The sequence below is a fragment of the Mustela nigripes genome, chromosome 5, assembly GCF_022355385.1.
Source record: "Mustela nigripes isolate SB6536 chromosome 5, MUSNIG.SB6536, whole genome shotgun sequence".
NCBI lineage: Eukaryota > Metazoa > Chordata > Mammalia > Carnivora > Mustelidae > Mustela > Mustela nigripes.
This window is the reverse complement of record NC_081561.1, coordinates 93,144,341-93,168,045: the sequence shown is the minus strand read 5'-3', so window position 1 is coordinate 93,168,045 and position 23,705 is coordinate 93,144,341. Positions and strand designations below refer to the sequence as shown.

General features: G+C 41.4%; 1 protein-coding gene across 2 annotated transcripts in view; it reads left to right on the top strand.

The window, feature by feature from the left end:
* EPM2A (EPM2A glucan phosphatase, laforin) overlaps positions 1-23,705 on the top strand; it is a 178,212-nt gene that overhangs the window by 94,181 nt on the left and 60,326 nt on the right. Inside the window, exons 3-4 of one of the 2 annotated variants that reach the window (XM_059400888.1) lie at positions 1,318-1,559; positions 9,879-10,129. In XM_059400888.1, the coding sequence (XP_059256871.1) occupies positions 1,318-1,559; positions 9,879-10,129 (493 nt within the window). Of the gene's footprint in view, positions 1-1,317; positions 1,560-9,878; positions 10,130-23,705 lie in introns of those variants that run through there. The other variant, XM_059400889.1, reaches the window with a different exon arrangement.

Here is a 23,705-nt window from a genome sequence, read left to right as displayed (position 1 = left end):
TGGATCAACCTCCAGCTCTCTTTCCTCCTAGAAGCCAAGAGGTGGGACTGAAAGTTCTGTCCTCTAGTCACAAAGTTGGTTCCCCTGGCAACCAGCCCATCAGATAGGTACCATCCAAATTACTCATGAATGTATAACAAAAGACACCTTTAAGCCTCTTATCACTCAGGAAACTGTGCTGGAAAGTGAGATGAAGACCAAATACATATTTCTTATTATAAATCATAATATCACAGTATGTCTGTCTATTGTTTTTTTTCTTAATGTCCAGTAAAATTTTATAAATCTTTCTGGTTAAATGTATTCCTAGATGTTCTATAATTTTGTTTTTATATTTGAGAGTCTCCTCCATTTCTCCATTTGTACCTGGCTATTGTGAACACAGAGAAAAGCTGTTTGATTTTTGTATATTTTCCCTCATCCATGTATCTTAATACTTTTAATACTTTGCGTAGCTTTTGTAATTGAATCTTTTAGAGAGTGGTTCTCAGGTTCTCAGGATGCACTGAACTAGCAGCATCAGTATTGCCCAAGAACTTGTTAGAATTCTAAATTCCTGGATTCTCCACCCAGATCTACTGACTCAGAAATTTTGATGGTGGGGTCCAGCCTTTGGGATATTAGATATAGAAACATACTTGAAAAAATATCGACAACATTTTCTTTCTTTTTTTATTTTTCAGACAGTTCTATTTCTTCTTAACTTGGAGCATTAGATGAAATATATAGGACAGTGTTGGGCACTAAGGTATATAAGCTTAACTTTGATTTTGTTTAAAAGGAGATGGTTAGCTTCTGGTGTTGAAAAGTTCTCCTACTTTTGAAATTTGAAATGTAGAGTTTGAAATTTTTATGTAGAGTTTCAAACAGGAATAATGGCCTATTTTTGAAAATGTTTTCCAGAATTTACTGATCTAATCACTGGAGTTTTGCCTTTAACTTGTTAGTGTTTGAAATATGTTGATGAGTTTCCTAATGTTGAACCACATATAGACTCAAGGAATAAATACATCTTAGTGGGCTTATTTTAATATGTTTTAAGATTTAGCTTGCTAATGCTTATTTCCTAGCATTTTGGTTAATAGGATTATTTATTTCCCTAAAAATGACAGCCCCAGTATTTTTTCTTTCAATAATATTGTTATTATATCAATAATATTGTTACACCATCTAATATTATTACTGCAGCTCTTCCTGTGCCAGATTTAAAGGTTAATTGCATTTTATTACTAAATTTTATTACATTTTCTACAGCTTCTCATATTTCAAGCCATGACAGTAACAATAATAATAGTTGCTTCTATATATTCTCATTAGAATTCTACCAAATATCTGGCTGGGTAGCTGCCCTCGTCAAGTGGAACATATAACCATCAAACTGAAGCATGAATTGGGGATTACAGCTGTGATGAATTTCCAGACTGAATGGGATATTATACAGAATTCCTCAGGCTGTAACCGCTACCCAGAACCCATGACACCAGACACCATGATTAAGCTCTATAGGGAAGAAGGCTTGGTCTACATCTGGATGCCAACGCCAGATATGAGCACTGAAGGTAAGCATCGGAAGAATCTTTCTGGCTTTTTGCTGAATGTGTTTCAGAGACGCCCTTGCTGTCTGTCCATCTGTCTACCTATCTACTTACCTACATACCTTTCTGTGTATAATTGAATGACTTAATCATGAATGGTGGAAATGGAATCAATATAAGGTTTTAATTTAACATATTTAATGTATTTTGGCACCTTGGCTAAGATTCTGTTTAACATGGCTCCTTTGACTTATTTATTGAACATGTATTTATGTTCTTATGTTCTTATGACTTATTTATTGAACATGTATTTATGTATTTATGTGTATCTAAGGTATGTGTGGCATTATGCTGGTAGCTAGAAATAGAGTGCTGAGGCAAAGCAGGTATAGCTCTTGTCCCCATGGAACTTCTAGTCATAAAGAGAAGACATGCATCGTCAAATGACCATAAATAGAGATTTACAACTATGATGACATTTTTGACAGGAAGATACTGCTATGAGCATGCACAGGCAAGTCAGATGTAGGAAGAGAGTCAGGGAAGGTTTGCTTGGGTATGTTTGAGCGAAGTCTGAAGGCTAGTGGGGGTGAGGTAGGAGAGAGGATCTCTCCTCCCAGAGAGGAAGATCCCAGAGGATCCCCAGAGGGCCGCCAGCTTGGGACATCTCTGGGGCAGGAGAATGTAGAGTGTCACGGGAGGTAAAAGTTGGCACTGTGGACAAGGGATGGGAAATGGGCCCAGAGTGGATCTGGGGACCCCCGTTAGGGGATCACTATAGTGGTTGAAGTGGGAGATCATGAGAGATGACCCGGATCGGGGCTGGGTGGCGATAGCAAGGCTGTAGTTCCAGCACAAGCACTGGTGGAGTGAGCATGTCTTTGTGAAGATGGGTTATGACATGGGTGCTGCTGGGGAAACAGGAGATGAGTAAGGCGGTGTTTTGATCTCAGAGCAAAAGGTGGTAGGAGAAGTTCAAAAGTAATTACAATACAGAGAAGAATGTGATGTGAGGAAGGAGTCAGGTGCTCCTGGTGGCTTATGAGGTGTCGGGGGACAGCACAGGGAGGCTGTATCTGTGTCATGGCATTTGAAGTGGCCTGGTTTTGACAGGTCAGTGGGGAGGGAGGAAGAGTATGCCAGGTGGAGGAAACAGCATCGGCGTAGCCCCAAGGCATGGGGTTTTACAGGAATGCTCTGTGTTTCAGCTTGGTGGTGGGGTAGGGTGCTTGAGGAGGTTGGGCCGGGACGGAGGAGGTATCTGACGCTGAGAACCGTTACACTGCCAGTATCAACAAGATGTCAGCAGGGGGCAGCAGAGAGCTGTGGGAACGGCACAGGACGCGGGAGTTTGGTGAATTGCAGTTCTGCGGGAAAGGAGAACTGAAAGGCAGTTGTGCCTAGTCAGAAACGACTCTACCATCTCCAGCCCCCAAAGTACATAATGTATCAGACACTCTCCTAAGCGATTTCATGCCTTGCCTCATTTAATTCTGACAAGACTCCAGGCAGATGCAGTTATCTCCATTTTGCAGAGGAAAAGACAGGTACAAAAATGTGCAATAATGTGGCCATAGGAAAACGGACAGATGTAGCCTGGATTTCAAGACAGGCAGCTAGACTCACACCACTGCTGCAGACACCGTGCGGTGACTCCTGTCCCCGCATGCCCCCTGAGGCTCTGCATGCACATTCCACAGACCAGCGCCCTTGCAGTCCCTGGTAGTCGTGATCACCTGGACTTAGACAAGTTGTGAGTGGGCAGGGAGGTGGCTTGTCTCTCCGGAGTCAACAGTCCAGGATGTGGGTGGGGACAGAAGAAAGTTCTCAAGGATCCTAGGGAGCTGGACGTAGGCCACCTTGACTATGAATCTCAAGCGGTTCCCAGGCTGGACTGAACCATCACTAGGGAAGAGGTATAACTTTTACTTTTATTTTAATTTTTTTTTTCCTGAGGGAAGAAATACTCCTCTTGGTAACAGTGGTCCATGTAGCTGTAAGAGCTTTGCTTCTTTTCAAGGAAAAAAAAAATAACTTCACTTGCACGGAAGATCAGTGGTTGAATCTAGGCCCACTGTAGTTGTGTTACGGTCTTTTTGGGGTCCCAGTGCAGCATGACCGTGGAGCACCTTCCACACTGAGGCAGTTTGGCAGCACTCGTGGCAGTGGAAGGAGAGTTCCCGAGTAACTGTGTGATATCCAGCCGACTAGATCCTGCACTTGGAAAATGGGATAATCATTTCTGCCTTACGGGATCAAAATAATAGAGTAAGATGATTGATATGAAAGTGCTTTGTTTCTCTGGTTTCAAAACAGAAGATTGTTAGGTTCAACTGCCTATAGCTTCCAGAGAGCGTTCCGATTCTTGCTTCCTTACTTCAGGTTTCATAGCATTGTTGCCCATTGGAGGATAAGGTGAGACAAAGCTTAGTGTATCTCACCTCCATCCCTGCACTGATTATCTAGGGGCCCTGGTGACCAATAGGTATTTGCCTGCTAGTTTGGGGTATGCAAAAACCTGAGGGAAAACCCCATCCCCAAAGGTACACCGTAGTTTGTTAAAACCCAGGGTCACCAGGTCCCATGCCAGTCACATCAGTAGAGCACCTCCCACACGGAGGCCCTCTGGCAACAACCAGGACAGCAGAAGGAGCATTTCCAGCTGCAAAAGGCCAAACAATAAGACTAAATGAAGGCTTTCTTTGGTTCAGCATGACCTGGGGAGTAATCAAAGGGTTAACGACCATTTCCGAGGCTCCAGGGAAGTTCTGACCACCGGATTAATCTGGGTGGCTGACAATATTAGCACAATGAACATATAGATTAATCAGCTATTTTTGGAACGCAGAGAAAAATCCATCTGGAAGTGTTTTGAGCTGTAACATAATGCTGTCAGATAAAGTCTGAGAAAGAAGACAGTGTGTTAGGTCTGACTGTCACCACCAGTTGTCACAGACCCGTTACAATCAATTGTACTATCGATCCTTACTCTGGTACATTTTGTCACATGCCAAGGAGTTAGGTTTTTTTCTTTCCTTTTTTTTTTTTTTTTTTAAATTTTGGTTTGTAACTTCCACCTGAGACAAATCAGGCACTCACCTGAAAAAAACCAAATGTGTTCATTAAAATTCCGTTTTCCTTCGTAGGAAGCACTCGGACTGTGTTTCAGCCTCTGTTAGGGCAGTGCTGGTGATAACATAGGGTCTGCCCTTGCCTCCCAAGTCAGGGCATGTGCTTCCCAGAGTCCTCGGCTACCCCTCTGTTGTCACCCTCTGTTCTCTGACTCAACACCGTGTGCAGCTCTGCCGTGATGCTGACACTGACCTTGGAGCCACGCGTGTGGGCTTGAGACTCGGCGTGTGGGCTTGAGCCTGGATGCTACTGCCTAGCTATGTGATAGCGAGAGGGCTATTTCCTGCACTTGGAAAATGGGGTAATCATTTCTCCCTTGCGGGATTATAACAATAGAATAAGATGATTGATATGTAAGGGCTTTGAAAATCACCAAGTTGGGACTAGATTTTTAGTCCAAACTTCTTAAGTTTCTACTGAAGTTGGTACTAGATAATATGGATTTTATCTATATTACATTGCAAAGGTGGAAAAGAAGATATGTTCAAATAAAATAATAATACATTCAGTCATAAATCTGCCTGGAGTGAAAAAAGAAGGCTGTGCGTGCATGCGTGTGTGCGTGTGTGTACAACACATACACACACATACACACGCACACATGTTAATCTTGGAAAGGCTGAAAATCACTCCATAAATAATGCCTTTCAAGGTCAACCTTAGGTAAAGGGCATCTTCAGGGCCTTTTCCAGTCCTCTCCGTGATTTCAGGCGCTAATGCCGCAGGCTGTCCCCAGCATGTCTGTGTCCCTCTTCTCCCAACCTTTTTTTGTTTTGTTTTGTTTTTTTTAAGATTTTATTTATTTATTTGACAGAGAGAGATCACAGGTAGGCAGAGAGGCAGGCAGAGAGAGAGGAGGAAGCAGGCTCCCTGCAGAGCAGAGAGCCCAATGTGGGGCTCAATCCCAGGACCCTGGGATCAGGGCCTGAGCCGAAGGCAGAGGCTTAACCCACTGAGCCACCTAGGCGCCCCTTCTCCCAACCTTTGTTTGCTCAGTACCTGCTTTCAGGAAGCTTTTAATCATTCCAGAGCTGGATTAGCCTGGAGAAGGTGTGGGCCACAAGTTAGATTAGAGGGGTCCAGTAGTGTCTCAGATCTAATGAGTATTATTGGATTTTATTTCATTTTATTTTTTATTCATGCATTTAATGAATGCTTATTGAGTATCTACTGAGAGCCAAGGCCTGTTTTATATTCCAAAATAAGAATCACAAACAGTGAAATGTTTTGTTATACCGGGACAGGGTTTAAAATTTTCAACTTAGCTGTCAACAGTTAGAATTTGGAATATTTTATAAAAAAATTCTGGATTTCTCTCTTGCCTTTAGGTATTATTTTTACGAATGGAAACCTTTTATCTAATTAAGGTCTGGATGGAGCCTAAATACATGAAATATAAAAAATTAGGGGCTAGGTGCACCTGGGTGGCTCAGTGGGTTGGGACCTCTGCCTTCAGCTCAGGTCATGATCTCGGGGTCCTGGGATCGAGTCCCACATCGGGCTCTCTGCTCGGCAGGGAGCCTGCTTCCCCCTCTCTCTTTCTTTTTTTTTTTTTTTAAAGATTTTATTTATTTATTTGACAGAGAGAGATCACAAGTAGGCAGAGAGGCAGGCAGAGAGAGAGAGGAGGAAGCAGGCTCCCTGCTGAGCAGAGAGCCCGATGTGGGACTCGATCCCGGGACCCCGAGATCATGACCTGAGCCGAAGGCAGCGGCTTAACCCACTGAGCCACCCAGGTGCCCCCCCCTCTCTCTTTCTGCCTGCCTCTCTGCCTACTTGTGATCTGTCAAATAAATAAAAAAAAATCTTAAAAAAAATTGGGGGCTCTTGTTGATGTTGTGTAAGCTCTGATTCTGGACACCCTCTGTTTATTCCTTGGTGGGTTTTGTGTTAGCTCAGGCTCCCTAGAACGGGTTTTCTAGCAGAGCCACATGGCCTTTTGGGCACAGGGAGCCCCTCTAGGGTAGGGGAGAGGAACTAACACCAGGAAGTTGTTGCTCTTATCTGGGCTAACAGCAACCGTGTGACAGGGTAGGTAGGGGATAGAGACTGACTAAGAACTCAGACTGAGAGCATGGTGGCCCGCAAGTGCCCCTGGGCAGGCAGGTCAGGGAAGGGCACTGGTGCAGTGGTTAAGACCAGAGGCTTTGGAGTTGCACCTGCTGGGTTTCAGTGGCCACTGGGGAATAAGCTTGGGGAGGTCTCCTTGCCTCAGTTCCCTCTGATATAAACTGAGGATAAAAGTAGTACCAACCTCATAGTTGTTAAAAGGTGATTGCCAATGAACTATTGCCTGCTCGGTGCTCAGAACAGCACTTGGCGGGTAGAAAGGGCTTAGTAAATTTGAGCTGTCATCAATCAACACAGAGTGATTTATAGTCCCTAGAAATCAAAATAAGCAAGAGCTCCAGTGGAGGCCAGGCTAAGACAGGTGGCCATCCTGGCCCACGTCCTCGTCTGGCATCCTTTATATGTTATTTAAATATTTGTTTGACAGTTCTTAAGTGTAGCAGCTAAGTGATTCTAGGAGAAGACCACTGAGGGGTGAAACCTGTGTTTAAACCGGGAGCCTTCTGGAGCTTCCCAGTGGCAGCTGTCACTTACCTTCTAGGATTGCATGACCGAGGTCATAGAATTCCAAGCTCACACATATCCCTTTTCAACTTCTAAACTGTGTGCATGCCTCTTGAAGAATCTTTTACAGATAAAAAGGAAAGGGAGAGATAGTGCATCATTTGGGCCATTTGATGCAGAGCCTTCCTCAGTGACTCTCTGGCCAGAGAGCAGGTGGGGGAAGGGATCCTGACAGGTTCATGTGAACCCCAGTTTGGGTAGGTCCCGTGACATTGAGGCTGCAGAAACTGAGCCTGGGGGCTGGGACTCTGCTTCTAGAAGCTCCTACCTCAGACCACTGAGGTCTGTCTGTATACTGGGCATTTAATGAAAACCCATGTTAAAAATACTTCTTGGGGATAAAAAATACAGCACAGGGAATAGAGTCAGTAACCTCGTAATAATGTCGTATGGTGACAGTTGGTGACTATACTTACTGTGCTGAGCATAGTGTCTGGGATAGAATTGTTGGGTCACTGTGTTATATACCTGACACTGACATTGTATGTCCACTGTATTTCAATGAAAAACATTTTTTTTCTGCTCATATCCTGGCAATGTACATGGTAGCTAGAGAGGTATCTGTAACAGGAAACTTGGTCAGTGAGGCCAGCCATGGCAGGAAGAACCCAACTTCCCAGTTAGATCAGCTGTCATTCCTTTCCCAGCTGGTATTAGTGGGGCTACACCTCTCACACCCCTTCAGCAGAAAAAAAAGCCTTGTCTGTGGGCAGACCTCACTCATATTGGCAGGGTCACTCAAATGTACTTTGGAAGTTTTGCCTCCTCTGATCTCCCAGCTCAAATGGTGCATCAACTACATGGTAGTCTCCCTGAGACAGACAGTGAGACGTCACTCTGGTACATAGGACCTTCTACACTTTGTTCCATTTCTGGGGACGTTTTACTGCCTCTGGGGAAGTGCCCTGAGCAACTGGCTATGTGGCATGCCCATCTAGCTCTAACTTAAGCATACCCCGAAACCTAGTGAGGAAGTGCCCATCAATGACAGTTTATGGCTGAGTTTGGGCTCTGAGGAATCAAGCAGCACAGAGGAGCTGGCGGGACTCCCCTTAGATGCCCTCAGAGATCAGGCAGGGAACATGGACACAGGGTGATAGACAGCAGGGAGAGATGGAGCCTGAGGGATTGCTAAGTGTGCGCTGACCAAAGGCATTCCAGTTACAAATGTCTCTACACTGCTGTGTGGGGCCTGTGGCTTGAGGTGCTTTGGTGAGACAGAGGGATAGAGAACCAGCAGCAAAATTAGAATATTATCTTGGCTTCAGTGTAGATTTTCTGCTCCTAACTCAGAACAGGGTGAGCCTGAAGCTAAGGTAGACCCACCTGGGATGGAGTGAAACTGAGAGGGCCTTCAAACCATGATGTGGTCTTATAACCTCTGTCCTTCTAAGGCACTGATGCCTGACTGCCATTTGTTGTATGGGTCCTTAAGAGGCACTGACATTTTGGAAGAGGACATCTGAAGAGGGGAGTCCGAACTCACTTGAGTGGTTCTCATGACCTCCTGGCTCCATTCCACCACGGAATTCTAGGCCTTAGGATCTGCAGTGAAACCATTGGAGGGGGGAGTTTTTCCCACCTCTCCCCTCATCCAGTGGGGTGGCAGTGCGAAGCGCTACCGTGCGCCTGTGTGGTTGAGAGCACAGAGTAACTAGTGAATGTCAACGCACGGGCTCATAATCCAGGACTCTCTACAGTTCCCCCTTTTATCCCCTTTTGAAGTTGTCCACTTCGTCGTGTGACTGTCGTTCACACCCCCACCAAACCCATTATCTTTGCTCTGAGAACCTGTGTGCAGAAGAAATTCCAGGCCTCTAGGAGCTTGATGGCTTTAGGGTGATCTCTGCCTCACGAGACAAGAGAATCTAGCAGGTATGAGCAGAGCATTGTGTATCCTCTCAGTGTGTAAAAGGAGAAGACATATGATCACCTAATAATCAAAATAGTAGTCATGAAGTAATGGTAACTATAATCACAATTGCCCAGTAAAGGAGAAATGGAATCATTTGAACACTCTGTATCACGAGGGAATAAAAGAATGATCGGTTATTGCATGCGTGTCAGTTAATGTTGGCCATCCCATTGGCCAAATGAAAATTGGCATATGTTGAGTGAATAAGATTGGCTCCTTTAACCAACATGGATTAATTCTCTGTTTTGCATTGATCTGGAAGATCCATTTGGATTAAAGAAAGTCTGGGTGAGATTTCTGTAAATCTCTGCCCCATCTGTACAAGCCCTTCTGATGGATGCAAAAATCCATTCTTCTGACCATAGCCAATGGTTAACTTTTCTTTGAAAGGAAATTTGCACTGATGCAGGAGTCACTCAGAGCAAAAACCAGGGAAATTTCAGAGCTGACCCACTGCCTCTGGGGTGTTTTTTCTACTTTATAATTAGTAGGTTTTGACATTGTCTCACCCTTTCCCTCACAACAAAGGAATAGCGCAAGCTCGCATACCCCTGCCCCTCCCTGCATGGCACTCATCTCACCAGGCACTGGAGGAGCTCTCATTAGTGGCGATATTGGGGTTTCATTATTCATGTGTCTGTGCTGTGCTTTCTCAATCCCAGGCCGAGTACAGATGCTGCCCCAGGCGGTCTGTCTCCTGCACGCGCTGCTCGAGAATGGACACACCGTGTACGTTCACTGCAACGCCGGGGTCGGCCGGTCCACGGCGGCCGTGTGCGGCTGGCTCCAGTACGTGATGGGCTGGAATCTGAGGAAGGTGCAGTACTTCCTCATGGCCCGAAGGCCGGCTGTGTACATTGACGAAGACGCACTGGCCCGGGCAGAAGAAGACTTTTTTAAAAAATTTGGGAAGGTTCGTTCTTCCATCTGTGGTGTGTAGGTGGCCTGTCTGATTCCCCACCCTCCCATTTTCCTTAGGAACCCAGTTTCCTTAGGTGATGTTAGTAGAATGACTAGAAACAAAGATTCCACCAGAACTGAAAAGATTGGTCACTTGGCTTGGCCCGCAGTCTGCCCCCTTTTGTCTGGGGTTGACATTCTGTCATGCTTTGATTGGGCTGTATTTTCTTTGAAATTCTTCACCGTGGAAGCTGTGACTAACTGACACAGGAGAAAAAGCCACAAACAATTGGACTGCACAGTGTTCTATCATTGGACAGAAAAGTAATGCATGCATCTGTTGTGTTACGGCTTAATCACTACACCTTCTCATGGCACTGTAATGTGACCCGCAGAACAAAAGATGGGGGATCCATTGATGGGACTCCTTGCACCTTGGTGCGTGCACAGGTACACAGCTTTTCTGCTCAACTAAACTGAAAGGATACAATGAGAGCTGGTCAGTTGCCAAAGAAGGGACTGTGGATAGAAGCATGGACTAAGACAGAGGAGGAGCTCTCCTGACGGAAAGTTGATGGCTTTCTAGGCTTGGTGTTGACATCCTGCTTCCCAGTTGTTCCAGTCAGTTCCAGGCACTACCTTCTCTACCCACAACCCTGTGTGACAACCACAGGACAGCTGTTGTCTCTCTCTTTGGTGTAATTGAGGCTCAACAAGCGTAGACAGCTTGCCTCAGGTCTCTTGGCTGGTCTGGGACCAGCTGGTGTTTAAAGCCCATGTTTATGTGTCTCAGTGCTTTCAATACCACTTGTTGGTTTTCCAGCACAAGGTAGTGGATTCTGTGTCTTTCTCTTAGAATAAGGCCAGTTTTTCTACAGCAGTTTCTACAATGAGAAATGAAACAGTATTCTGATTAGTTGCCAAGGAATTTAGGAAAGTAGTTCTATTTTGTGCCACCTGACTTAAAACATGGTGGGTTGTGCCAGCACCCGAGAGGCCTGAGCCATGGCTCACGAGAGGAGCCGTCCTACCAGAAAAGCCCGAGTCTGTAAATGATTGTTGCACAGCTCAGGCGCCATCCTATTTCATCCCTCAGTTTAAACCAGTACAGAGTTACTGTGCCCCTAGAATGTGAGGCTCACTACCCAGGGTTCTGTTAGAAATACAAAGATGAACAAGACCCTGCCTTCATAAAGCTCACAGCCCAGAAATAACCCAGTGATCAACCAGCCCTCCCGCAGGATTGATCTATGATGATATGCCGGAGTGGGGGAAGGAGAAGTAGCTTTTGTCGGGTGCCTTGTGTGTGCCAGGTGCTTTTCAATTTTAATTGAACCTTCATGGTACCCTATGAGGGCAGTTCATTACCTCCAATATAGAGCCGAGAAGATGAAGGATCAGATAGTTGAGTCAGCTGCCCGGCATCCATGGTGAAGAAATGGGTGAAATGAGAAAGCTACATTTGTTTAATTCAACACCCTTGTTCTATGACACTGCAATGCCTGCTTATTTTCCTGCTCCTTTTTTTTTTCTTCTGTAATTATTTATTGATAGATACGAGAGACTCTGAATTAGGAAGTATGGGGGATAAGAAGGACCCAAGGTAAGTTCCACTGGAGTTCAGAGGACGCAGGGACATCGGTACTGTGGGGCTCAGGGGCGACGGCTTTTGATCTGTCAGAGAATGCTAGACAGCTCACGTTTCTCCTGTAGGTTTCCAAGTTAAATTTATAAGGCAGGATTGAATATTATGAAATCTCACCCCCTTGCTAAAAATAACTAGAGATAACTATTATATCTGAGTAGCCCATTTATGATCATAATATGTTGTGTAAAACTTAACACTAAAAATGGAATATTTCTAACCAATGGTGTGTGTGTGTGTGTGTGTGTGTGTGTGTGAATTTTTTTAATGCCTAAGAAGCTCGGCTATGTAAGCTCCACTATAGAAAGACCTTTCCAGGTGGATTTTCCTTTTTCCTCTGATAGGAAAAATCAGTTTAGGGCTATTAAAGAATGTTTTGGAATAACCTCTCTTGTCCTCAATAAATAGATGTCTAATGTATTTCAAAATTACCTGGAATTTTGCTGAATAAAAGCATTAAAATGACCTCTGATTATAGGATTAAAACTTTTTTTTATTAACTTAGTCTGAAATTTAAAAAACAGTTTCCTTGAAGAAGCAGTCAGCTGAGCTAAATTGTTTTTCCTTGCACTCTTATTTTCTCAATTGCTGATGAAAATTGGCAGTTACAGGGCAAAAGGAAGACAAAGGTGAGGGCCCCGCAAAGAAGTGAGGATGCAAACCTCAAAAATGTGTCACAGAAAATCAAAGCAGGAATGATGTCATTAGCTACTTGTCACTGGCATTAACAAAGCTTTCTGGTTACAGATTTCTTAAAGAAAATCATGAAATCTCACTCATGGTTAAGAAATGCCCAAATGGGTTTATTTCTTCAAACATGAATCATGGTCCCTGAAATATTTTGTATGCAACATTAGGAAATATCTAGAAAAATAAACACATTCTTCTGACCAACTAATGGTGTGGGTGAAAGCCACTTGGCTTTGCCTAAGAGATAAAGATGAAAAAATGAGCTGGGGGCCTTGGTAGTAAGAGAGGAATGAAAGGCAGGCTCTGAAGACAAGTTACATAGATGGGAGAACTCGCCATACAGGAAAAACACGGAGTCAGTCTGTCCAAAAGTTACAGCTGAGGATCTTTGCATTTAACCTGGGTATTTCCTTTATTGTTCAGAGGAGCAAACTGAGCCCCAGGGACACCAAGCCACAATTCGTGTAGCAGGAGTTTTAATTGAGGCCCAGAGGGAAAGGAGCAGTGAGGAAGGGGATTTGTTCAGATTTACTGAGGGGTCACAGCAGAATTCACGAGCGAGAACAGCCAATACTGAGCGTGGGGAAGAATTGGTACGAGGATTCATGAAAACTGGAGGAAGCAGAAGAAAAATGGCTACAATGAGAAAAAGCAAAGGGCACCGAAATGTCCAAAGGGAGAAAAGGCAGGGGTTCCCTTTCACAAAGATAGTCTTGGGAGATGGAGAAGGCAGGTGTGACCATAGGAACAGAGGTGACTCAAGGTTATGTTCCCAAGAGAGAAGGGCATGCTCTGTAGCCACGGACTTCCCTTTGGGACTAGATTACAGCAGGAAAAAGCAGCAGCTGTAAATAAGGAAAAGCTTAAAAAAAGGCGCCTGGTGCCTGGGGGGTTTCGTTGGTTAAGCATCAAGCTTTGGTTCAGGTCATGATCTCGGGGTCCTGGGATGAGCTCCGTGTTGGGCTCTACACTCAGCAGGGAGTCTGCTTCTCCCCCTGCTCGTCATGCTCTCTCTCTAATAAATGAAATCTTAAAAAAAGAAGAAGAAGGAGGGGGAGGAGGGGGAGGAGGGGGGGGGGGGGGAGGGGGAGGAGGGGAAGAAGCAAAAGGAGCAGCTGAGCAGAATGCGCTGACTCCAAAGCGACTTGTTACCTGTAAGGAAAAGAAGTTCCCACAGAAGATGGAATTGAGAATAAACAGGAAAGGGTAGATTAAACTACCTCTCACTTTAATAATAATAATAATGGCAGTAATAGTAAAGGGAGAGGAGGGACAACTGTAACAAAAATTCTAGCAAAAAAATCATTCATTCTAATAACAGCAATCATAGTAACAGGAAGAGGAAGGACAATATTAGCAACTACTTCATTCATTCTAACAGTAATAAAGGCAAAATACTACAGATAAGGCAGGACACTGGTAATAACTTCATTCTCTCCTTCTCTTGCTCCAAAAGACTTTCCTAATTTGATTAATGGAAGCATACATCCTCCGGCTTGGATTTGAACCTCAGAGTCATTCTTAACTCCTCTTTCATTCAGACATTACATTCACTCCACTGGGGAAACATGTTACTTCTCTTGTCAAAGAACATAAAGCCTAATTATGTTTTAATCCCTCCACTGACTGGACTCCAGAAACTGTGTTGTAACTTGGTTTCTCTGTTCTTTTCTTCTTCATATCTACTCTCACTTCGTTGCCAGTGTGAGCAAAACCTCCACTGACTTGCTGTGTCATTCAGGGTGCAAGCCTAAGCCCTCCCAGGACTTATCTACCTGCCCCCATTACACCTCTGACCTCCTCTCCCATCACCTCCCCGCTCATTCTGCTATAGCCACACTGGTCTTCCTGCCCTATGAATATACAAGTTGGCTCCTACCACAGGCCACTTGCACTTGCTCTTCTGTCTGCCTGGTGTGCATCAGCTTGGTGTCTGCCCTCCTCCACAGTGCCTGTCTGGACCAGCCTATCAGCAACTGCCACCCCAACCCCAGCCCTCCCCTTCCTCCTTCTCTGATTCATTTCTCTTCATAGAGCTTAGTCCTGGCCAATATGTTACATAATTTCCTTATTTGTCTTATTGTCTGCATCTTTTCACTACAGTGTAAACCTCGGAAAGGCCAAAATTTATATCTATTTGGTTTGGTGAGGCACCTAGAGTGCCTGGTATATAGTCCAGTGAGTGCAGGACTAGACCAGCTAATAACTATGAGAGCACATGTGTTCCATGTAGTGTGCTCTTATGCTATCCATCAGTCAGCTTACATCATCTTCCCAACAATGCTATGATAAATATCATCATTACCCCTATTTTTTAGATAATGGAAGAGGCATAGGGAAGACACTAACTTGTTCTCAGGCAAGTAAGATAGTTTCACCCCTGGTTTGAGGAGTAAGCTCCTAATGACCTTCCTGTATAAACTCTGGTCATTGTGCAATGCATGTGCTGGTTTGCTAGGACAGCCTTAACATACTGGGTGACTCAAATAGCAAAAATTTACTGCTTCAGTCTAGGAGGCTACAGGTGTGAGGTCAAGGAATCAGCAGGGCTCGTTCCCTTGAGGAATGTGAGGGAGGATCTGTTCCAGGTCCTCTCTGCTAGTTTCCTGGCAACCTTTGGCTTTCCTTGGTTGGTAGAAGCTTCACCCCTACCTCTGCCTTCATCCTCACAGGGTGTTGCCCCTGTGTGTATGTCTGTGTGCAAATTCCCCCTCTTTGTAAGGATACAAGTCACTTTGGATTAAGGGTCCACTCAACTCCAGTATGACATCTTAACTAGGTATATCCACAAAGACCTTCTTTCTGAATAAGGTCTCATTCTGAGGTACTGGAAGTTAGGCCTTCAGCATATAAGTTTGGAGGCAGGGGCATAATTCAAACTGCAAAACTACAGACAATATCCATCTGAAATCTGTGGAGGGTGAAAAACCCAAGAAGGTTGGAGGAGAGTGGAAATTTGGAGGAAGGGACCAGAATGGCTTGAGTTTCCTTTTCTCCCCCCACAGGGTTAGCCTGACCGTCAGGCCACATTTACAGTGCTGCTAAGGTAGCAAAACAGCACTGACAGAAAACCTTCTCGTTTTAGGTTCAGGAACCCAGACTTGAGCAAAAAATAAGCCTTTCCTTGGTGACAGAGATTGGTTGTAGAAAAAACATCTGTTCTTTTCCAAGCCCCTGAGATACTGGATGAATTTCTGAGGGCTTCTGGATAAAGTTTTCTCACTCTGGAGGAAGAACTACAGGAAGAGATGCTCTTTGTTTCTTTGGTGGTGATTGTGTGTGGATGTGTGGTCCCCACGAGCAGAACCATCTTCCTACCAGCCTGGGAGTACGCCCACACAGCTGGACGGAGGAAAGGGATGACAAAGCTGGAGCTACTCCAGAAGAGCCCTGAAATCTGCCCATCTTCTTTACCTCTGTTGTGTGAAACGATTATTTCTTTGTGTTTGAGCCAGTTAGAGTGGCGTTTTCTGTTGTTTACAGTGGAAGGCATTATTAATGGGTACTGCTTACCAGCACATATATTGTAGTTTAAAAAACAGTATCTGTTTTTGTCATCACTCGTGGCATTAAAACACATCTTGATTTCTGATATCATTTGAACTGCTTATGTTTTACATTTGGCTTCTGTTGGGAGCAGTGCCTAAAAGTGGGTTTCCGAGGATAGTTGTTGAAAGGGAGATAGAGGCTCTTGAATGATTTCTCTGTCGCAAATTCGAATTTTGTGACAGAGAAAAGTAATTTGTAGTGGATCTATTAGACTTTGGAACCTGTATATATTTGTGATTTCTTGTTATTGTCCTTTAAGCAGTGGTTCTTACCTAGCTAGCTGAAAGCTAACTCCAAATGGAAGTTACCGAGAAAACTCTCTTCATTTTTTCTTGGCCATAAACAAAAACACTCCACAGAATTACACCTTCAGGTAATCTCCAAGCCTTAAATGACACAGGTAATGTTACCATCTAGCCAAGCAGCTAACGAAAAATAAAATGGATGGGGAGGGCTTGGCATTTATGACTTCTTTTCCCTACCTTTAGACAGAAATTATACTGAGTATAAAGAATATATATATTTTTTTAAGAAGTAGAAGAAAAAGAAAAAGGTAAACTGCAGAGGAAGAAACAGTAAAAATAATGGACTTTTCAGAAATGGAGTACTTATCCCCTGAGCATATGAATTGGTTTTTCACATTTAAAAAGTAGAATTCTCAAGTAGAAATTTAAATGAGAGAAACTTAAGATGATTGCTATGACAATGTTCAGTGTTTCCTGTTGTACACTTAAATTATAAACTCAGAACAAGTTCTTACCTGATGAAACCTATTCAAAAATCCACTAGAATTCACATTCAGAATACTCTGTTGATGAATAATTAGCTGTTTTTTTTTCTCATGTAAGGTCATTTAGAATGTGGTAAAAATGTATTTGTATGTTTTATATCATTGATCGTGTACTGAGGAGCTCTTTTATCCCCTTTAAATGATGTCCTCTAAATCATTTTTGTTTGTTTATCTTTGATTTCTTAGCATTAATTTGGTGTTTACATGAAATATGTGGTTCATATACATTATAGTAGGACTGCAGTAGTTACACAGACATTGGGTTACTGTAGCTAGAGGATATGATAGGATTTCCAGGAATCTGTGGGAGAAAAACTTTAAGCTGAATACAGTCTGGACATTATCATTAGACCAAAGGACAGAGACCCAAGAATAAGTTGTAGGTAGCTGAAAGAGTACTTCAAGGCAGACAGAAAATATGGGGCCATTCAAATAAAAGACAGGATGAATTCCTGTACTGTGATTGTATCAAGCATTATGCCAATATTACTACAGGAAATAATGCTTGGTATTCAGTGAATAGGATTGCTGTCATTTAAAACCTGAACTGTAAACAGTATTGAATGATCTGGCATAGCATCGGAACGTGGTGCGGATTACAAAGGAGAAATGCAGAAGAAAATGGATGGCGAAAGAATAGATAACTGGACCTGGAACAGAATAAAGTAGATAATTGTCATTGTCACACCTATCAAGCCTTTTCTCAGTTCTTAGAGAAAACTCAGAATTCACTGAACGCAATTTAGTTTGCTTTATATGGTTGTTGAATAAAATGAAATATATTTTTGTTCAATAGAGATCCTATTGTTGCCTTCTTAATGTTAAATGACAAACCTAAAAGTGGATTTATGGTCCAGACAATTTCAGTGAATATTTTGGACCCATTGTGGGACAAACAAGGTAAGCATCCCCTATTTCTAACAGAATGGTATTCAAACAAAGCTTATGACTGCCTAGCACCTCCCAGGTTCCAGGGACTTAAGCTATTTCTGCTTTTTTGTGGTTATTTGAGCTCATTTCTGTTTGTTTAGTTTTTATTTAAAAATTGTTTTTGCTTTTTCTCTTTTCTCCTGTCTTGTTTTTATTTCTGATTTTAATTATTTCTTCTACCTTACAAGGAAAGAACTTTGACATCGACTTGTATCCACTTGTCTTTACCCTCCTTTATGTTGGCATTATTACAGTGATAATTACGGGATGTTTTTGATATACTTTCTCTTTTCTATTGTTAGCTTTAAAAAAGAATCTGTTAGGGATGACAAAGAAAATGTTTGCGAGGACCTACTCCTCATTGCCAGACTTACAATTACCACACCATCCCATTTTTTATTTCTTCCATCTCCCAACTTCCATTATAATTGAGAATTTTAAGCCCAGTGACTCTGAGCATATTATTATCCTCCTCCCCTGGGGTTCTGTGTCTCCTCATTAGCCACAGCTTTCTTTCTGTTAGTTACTTTGTCCCGCTGTCAGCACACTTCCAAAAGCATTCTTTCATGCTGAAATATCTTATCTGCTGGGTAATCCTTCTTACCTTTCTCTCCATTGTTGCAGGTAGATTTCCGTCTTCAAATTTTACATTGTAATTTTCCATTTAGATGTCAGGAGGAGTAGTGTGTTTGCCGTTTTAAATCAGAATTTTCTCAATCATCATCTATCACAGTGACACCCAAATCTCAGTCTCAATTCTAAAGCTTTCTTCCTTCCTTTTTTTCCCTAAAGCTCTTTCTTGAGGTCTAGGACTATATATCAAAATTTTTTTGTAAACATTTTTATTTGGACATCTCCCAGTCAGTATGCCACAAACTGAAGTTTTCCCTCTTTTGCCAAATCCCTCATATTTTTGTTGTTGTTGGGCAGACTATGGCAGCACTTTCTCCCCAGTTGCTCAAGTCAGGAAACCAAATGTCCTGTCTGCCAGCTCCTTCCCTTACCCCCTTCTAATCACTCAACACGTTCTCTCAATTATACCTCCTACGCACCTCTGAAGTGTGTTCATTCCTAACTATCCACTCTGACAGTCTCCTAAAGGATCCTGACTTATCTTTCTGTTGCTATTCTTATCCCTTTCTGGGCACCAGAGAAACCGTTCTGAAGGTCAGCTGTGACTCTCTTCCTTGCTCATCACTTCTCAATGGCTCTTCATTGTTCTTCGGAAAAAGTGTAAGAGTTCTTATTGTGACATATAAGGCACCTTATGATCTAGACCACACTTTCCCTCCAGTCTCTCTTGTCATTCCTAAATCCCCCATGAGTATTCTTCAGTGATAGCTACTTACTGAAATGCTCTATGAACTTTTTATCCTCTGTTTTTTATGTATTTTCTTTTCTCTGCCTGGAGTCCTCTTTCCTCCCATCTGTGGCTGGCCGGCATTTCAATTCCTCCTACAGGTCTCCAAGGTGACCCTCTCTGAGATATCTTCAGGAGTCTTCAAGTTTGCTCCTCCCAGGCTTTTTCATAGGACCCCATGTTGGCTGCTCTTAAAGCACTTAACACACTGCACTGTAGACTCTTTAGGGAGGACTTGTAAATAGTGCTTAGCAACATAGGCTTTTGCACACTCTTATATTATTGAAGCCAAATACTTTTTTGGATCCTGTGCTGAGGTCTAATTTATGTTTTATCTAAGAAAAATGTGGGGAATACATTTCATGAAAACTTTTTAAAAATATAAGTTAATGATTGAGGTAATTCGTTAATGAAAATACTATCAAAGGCTTGCTTTTGTTATTATCTTGTGTTAAGCATTTTAATAACTATTTCTCTATATACTGCTAGTATTTAATAGTATTGAATCACAATAAATATCATATATCAGAAAGCCATGATCCTATAAAATATCCTTTTGCATTTTCAACCCAATCTCTTGCTGACAATTGCATGTATTCAATTCCTCTTTGGTTTGCCATCATAGGCTAATACCAATGGCCTTGCAAAAAGAACATTCTTAGGAAATGCATTACTATATGCACTAAGAGTATTGTTGATTGTATTGTGATCCATCTGACCAAGGATTAAGCACAGTTGCTATTTTCCTGAGCAATAAAAAACCAGTATTTTATGCAACTGTGAAGCTTACTAATAATTCGGTTTTCCTCTTCTCAGTAACAATTAGGATTATGTAGTATAAGATTTTGAACTAACTTTACCTGGGTCTGCCTTTTATTTCTACCCATTTTTACCCCATTGCCTCATTTTCTTGTTTCAAATTTTATTTTCATTTTGCTATATTGTTTGATACATTATAAAATGTTGTATTTAATTCTTTTTGGAGAAAGAGAGGTACAAATCAGTACACAAAATAGTTGCCATGCAATTTATAGATTCAATGCAATCTCTCTCAAAATACAAATAGTATTTTTCACAGAACTAGAACAAATAATCCTAAAATTTATATGGAACCACAAAAGACCCCAAATAGCCAAAGCAGTCTTGAGAAAGAAGAACACAGCTGGAGGCATCACAATCTTAATATATCTTATGTTAATATATCAGTACATCTTAATAGATATATACAAAGCTGTTGTAATCAAAATAGTATGATAATAGCACAAAAATAGACACATAGATCAATGAATAGTATAGAGACCCCAGAAACAAACTCATATTTATATGGCCAGTTAATCTATGACAAAAGAGGTAAGAATATACAAGGGAGGAAAACAGTCTTTACAAATAAATTGTATTGGGGAAACTAGACAGCCATGTGCAAAGAATGAAACCAAACCACTTTCTAACACCATACAATATATAAACTCAAAATGGATTAAGGACCTAAACATGAGACCTGAAACCATAAACCTAAAAGAAAGCATAGACAGTAATTTCTTTGACATCCACTATAGGAACATTTTTCTGGATGTTTCCTCAGGCAAGAGAAAAGCAAGAATAAAGTTGGAACTACAACAAAATAAAAGGCTTTTTCACAGCAAAGGAAACCACCAACAAAATGACAAGGGATCCTACTGATTCAGAGAGGATATTTGCATATGATAGAACTGATAAAGGGTTAATATCCTCAATATATAAAGAGTGTATATAACTCAACATCAAAAAACTGAAAATCCAATTTAAAAAGTGGACAGATGACCTGAGTAGACATTCTTTCAAAGAAGACATACAGATGGCCAAAAGACACATGAAAAGATGCTTAACATCACTAATCATCAGGGATATGCAAATCAAAACTATAATGAGCTATTATTTCACACCAGTCAGAATGGCTAAAATCAAAATGACAAGAAATAAGTGCTGGCAAGGATGTGGAGAAAAGGGAACATTTGTGTACTCTGGTGGAACATAAATTGGTGCAGTCATTGTGGAAAATAATATGGAGGTTCCTCAAGAAACTAAAAATAGAAAAGCCATATGATCCAGTAATGCCATGACTGGGTATTTAACCAAAAAAACCAATAACACTAATTCAAAAAGATATATGCACCCCTGTGTTTACTGCAGCATTATTTTCAATAGCCAAGATATGAAAGTGACCTAAGTGTCCATCAATAGATGTATGGATGAAGAAGATGTGGTATATATCCAGAGTGGAATATTATTCAACAATGAAAAAGAATGAGATCTTGCCATTTATGACAATATGGATGGATGCAGAGTGTGTTATGTTAAGTGAACTAAGTCAGAAAAAGACACCATTTCAGTTCACTTATATGTGGAATCTAAAAAACCAAAACAAATGAACAAAGACCAGAAACAGACTCATAAGTAGAACAAACTAATGGCTGCCAGAAGGGAGGGGGAATCTTGAAATTAATATTACACCATGTGTTAACTAACTGGAATTTAAATAAAAACTTAAAGGAAGGGGGGATGGGCAATGGGTAAAATAGGTCAAGCAGGTTCCAGTCATAAGATAAATAAGTCATGAGGATGGAAAGTACAACCTAGGCAATATAGTCAATAATACTGTGATCATATGGTGACAGATGGTAACAATGCTTGTTGTGGTGAGCATTGTGTAATGTATAGAATTGTCAGTCACTATGTTGTGCCCCTGAAACTACTAAAACATTGTACCTCAACTGTAATTCAATAATAAAAATTAAAAAAAAATCAAAGAATCTGAAAGGAAAATAACCAAGAGCAAACACTTAACATTTTGTCATATTCTGTCCAACCCTTTGTTCCTATCTGTGGGTGTGGATATATGTATATTTTGTAATATCAAAGTCATATTTTAGATAAGAAATAATGCCATGTTGAAGCACTTGCCCCACAGAGAGCCTCACATTATGAATATTATTGTATAAATGTCAAAAAAAAGGTGAAATTCATAAATGTTTCAGGGCAAAATTCTAACTTTTGGAAATGAAGATATCCTGAAAATAGTATTATCCTTTAACCTTCACCTCATGGACACAAATATCAGAACATTTTCTCAAACCTACAGAATGTCTCCATACTTATGTGTTAATTTGATTGATAGATGCATTCTCATGACTAAGCAAGAATGAACTAGAATTTAGGTCATTGTCCTAAGTTTCCTGCACATCGAGAATTTTACAGATGAAGGAGGGTATTTTCCTTTTCTTTTTCTAACTAATCCAACAATGTACTGAATCTCTATAATTTCTCTTGTAATCAGTAGAGTAAATAATCTGTTGTGACCACCTGTTCTTCCTACATATTTATACTGTTTTTCCTACATATAAACAGCTGTCGTCCTCAGAAAGTCATAAATAAAGCCCACAACTAAAAGATTAGGCAAACTTAGTGACCTGTTACATTTTTAGGTTTCTGAGTAGTGGAATTCTGTCTCCCAGAGAAAACTGCAGATACTATAGTCAGTGTCATTACATTGTCAGTATTTCCTTTTAAAGTTGGCACTAAGTCTTAATTTTTTGCCTATTTATAGTATATTATTGTCTTCAATGATAGTGAAAATTTGTTAACTCATTCCTTAAAAGACTTGAATTTAGGTACACAATAAAGTTTTGAGTATTTTTATTTATTTAGTTTCAAGTTTTTATTTAAATTCATTAGTTAACATAGAGTATGTAATATTAGTTTCAGGAGTAGAATTTAGTGATTCATCACTTACGTATAACACCCAGTGAAGTTTTCTTTTTCAAATAGGCTCTATGCCCAATGAGGAGCCCAACATGGGGCTTTGACCTCATGACGCTTAGATCAAGGCCTAAGCTGAGGATGAGTCAGACATAACTGACTGAGCCACCCAGATGCCCTAAATATTTTCAGGATATTAAGCTGATGATTAGAAAATGGAGGTGACACTTTTTGGAGGATACTGGATCATTACATATATGAACCAAATTGATAAAGGAACCCTGCACGCTGGCACGCAGAGATTGGAGTTGTGTGCAAAGACAAGTTATTTTATTTTTTAGATAGCTGCATGGTCCTGGATGTGCCTAAGGAATAACAAATCATATAAAACATGTTTCTTTTGCAAGATAATTTTGTGATGTCCTAAGCAAATGTGTCCTAGTTTAGTCTGAAGCATTTGCCAATTTTCTCTCTCCAAATATTACTTCCACGAAATTACTTGTGGTTAGTACAGACTATAACTTCTCTCTCAGCGGTCTCTTTTTTTTCAGATCACAAAGAACGACTTTTTGACCTATGATATATAATTTTTGATCATCATTTTTAATGACAGACATAAAGGACACATAAACCAAATCCACATTTTAGTCAGGAGTCAACCTTCCCACAGCTATAGTAGAAATGCTATCAATAAGATATTCTGCAAAAACATAAAAGAGAGAAACCTGGATTAGTAGTAGTTGAAGTGAAAACAATCTAGGGTGTTTAAATGAGCCAGCCATTTGTTTTTGCTGCTAAGAAGGCTAACAACGAGAGGCTGACTCATTATACACACAAAAATACAAACAAGGAGTGCTCAGGTCCTGACCACAAAAAATGCAAAACTCTGA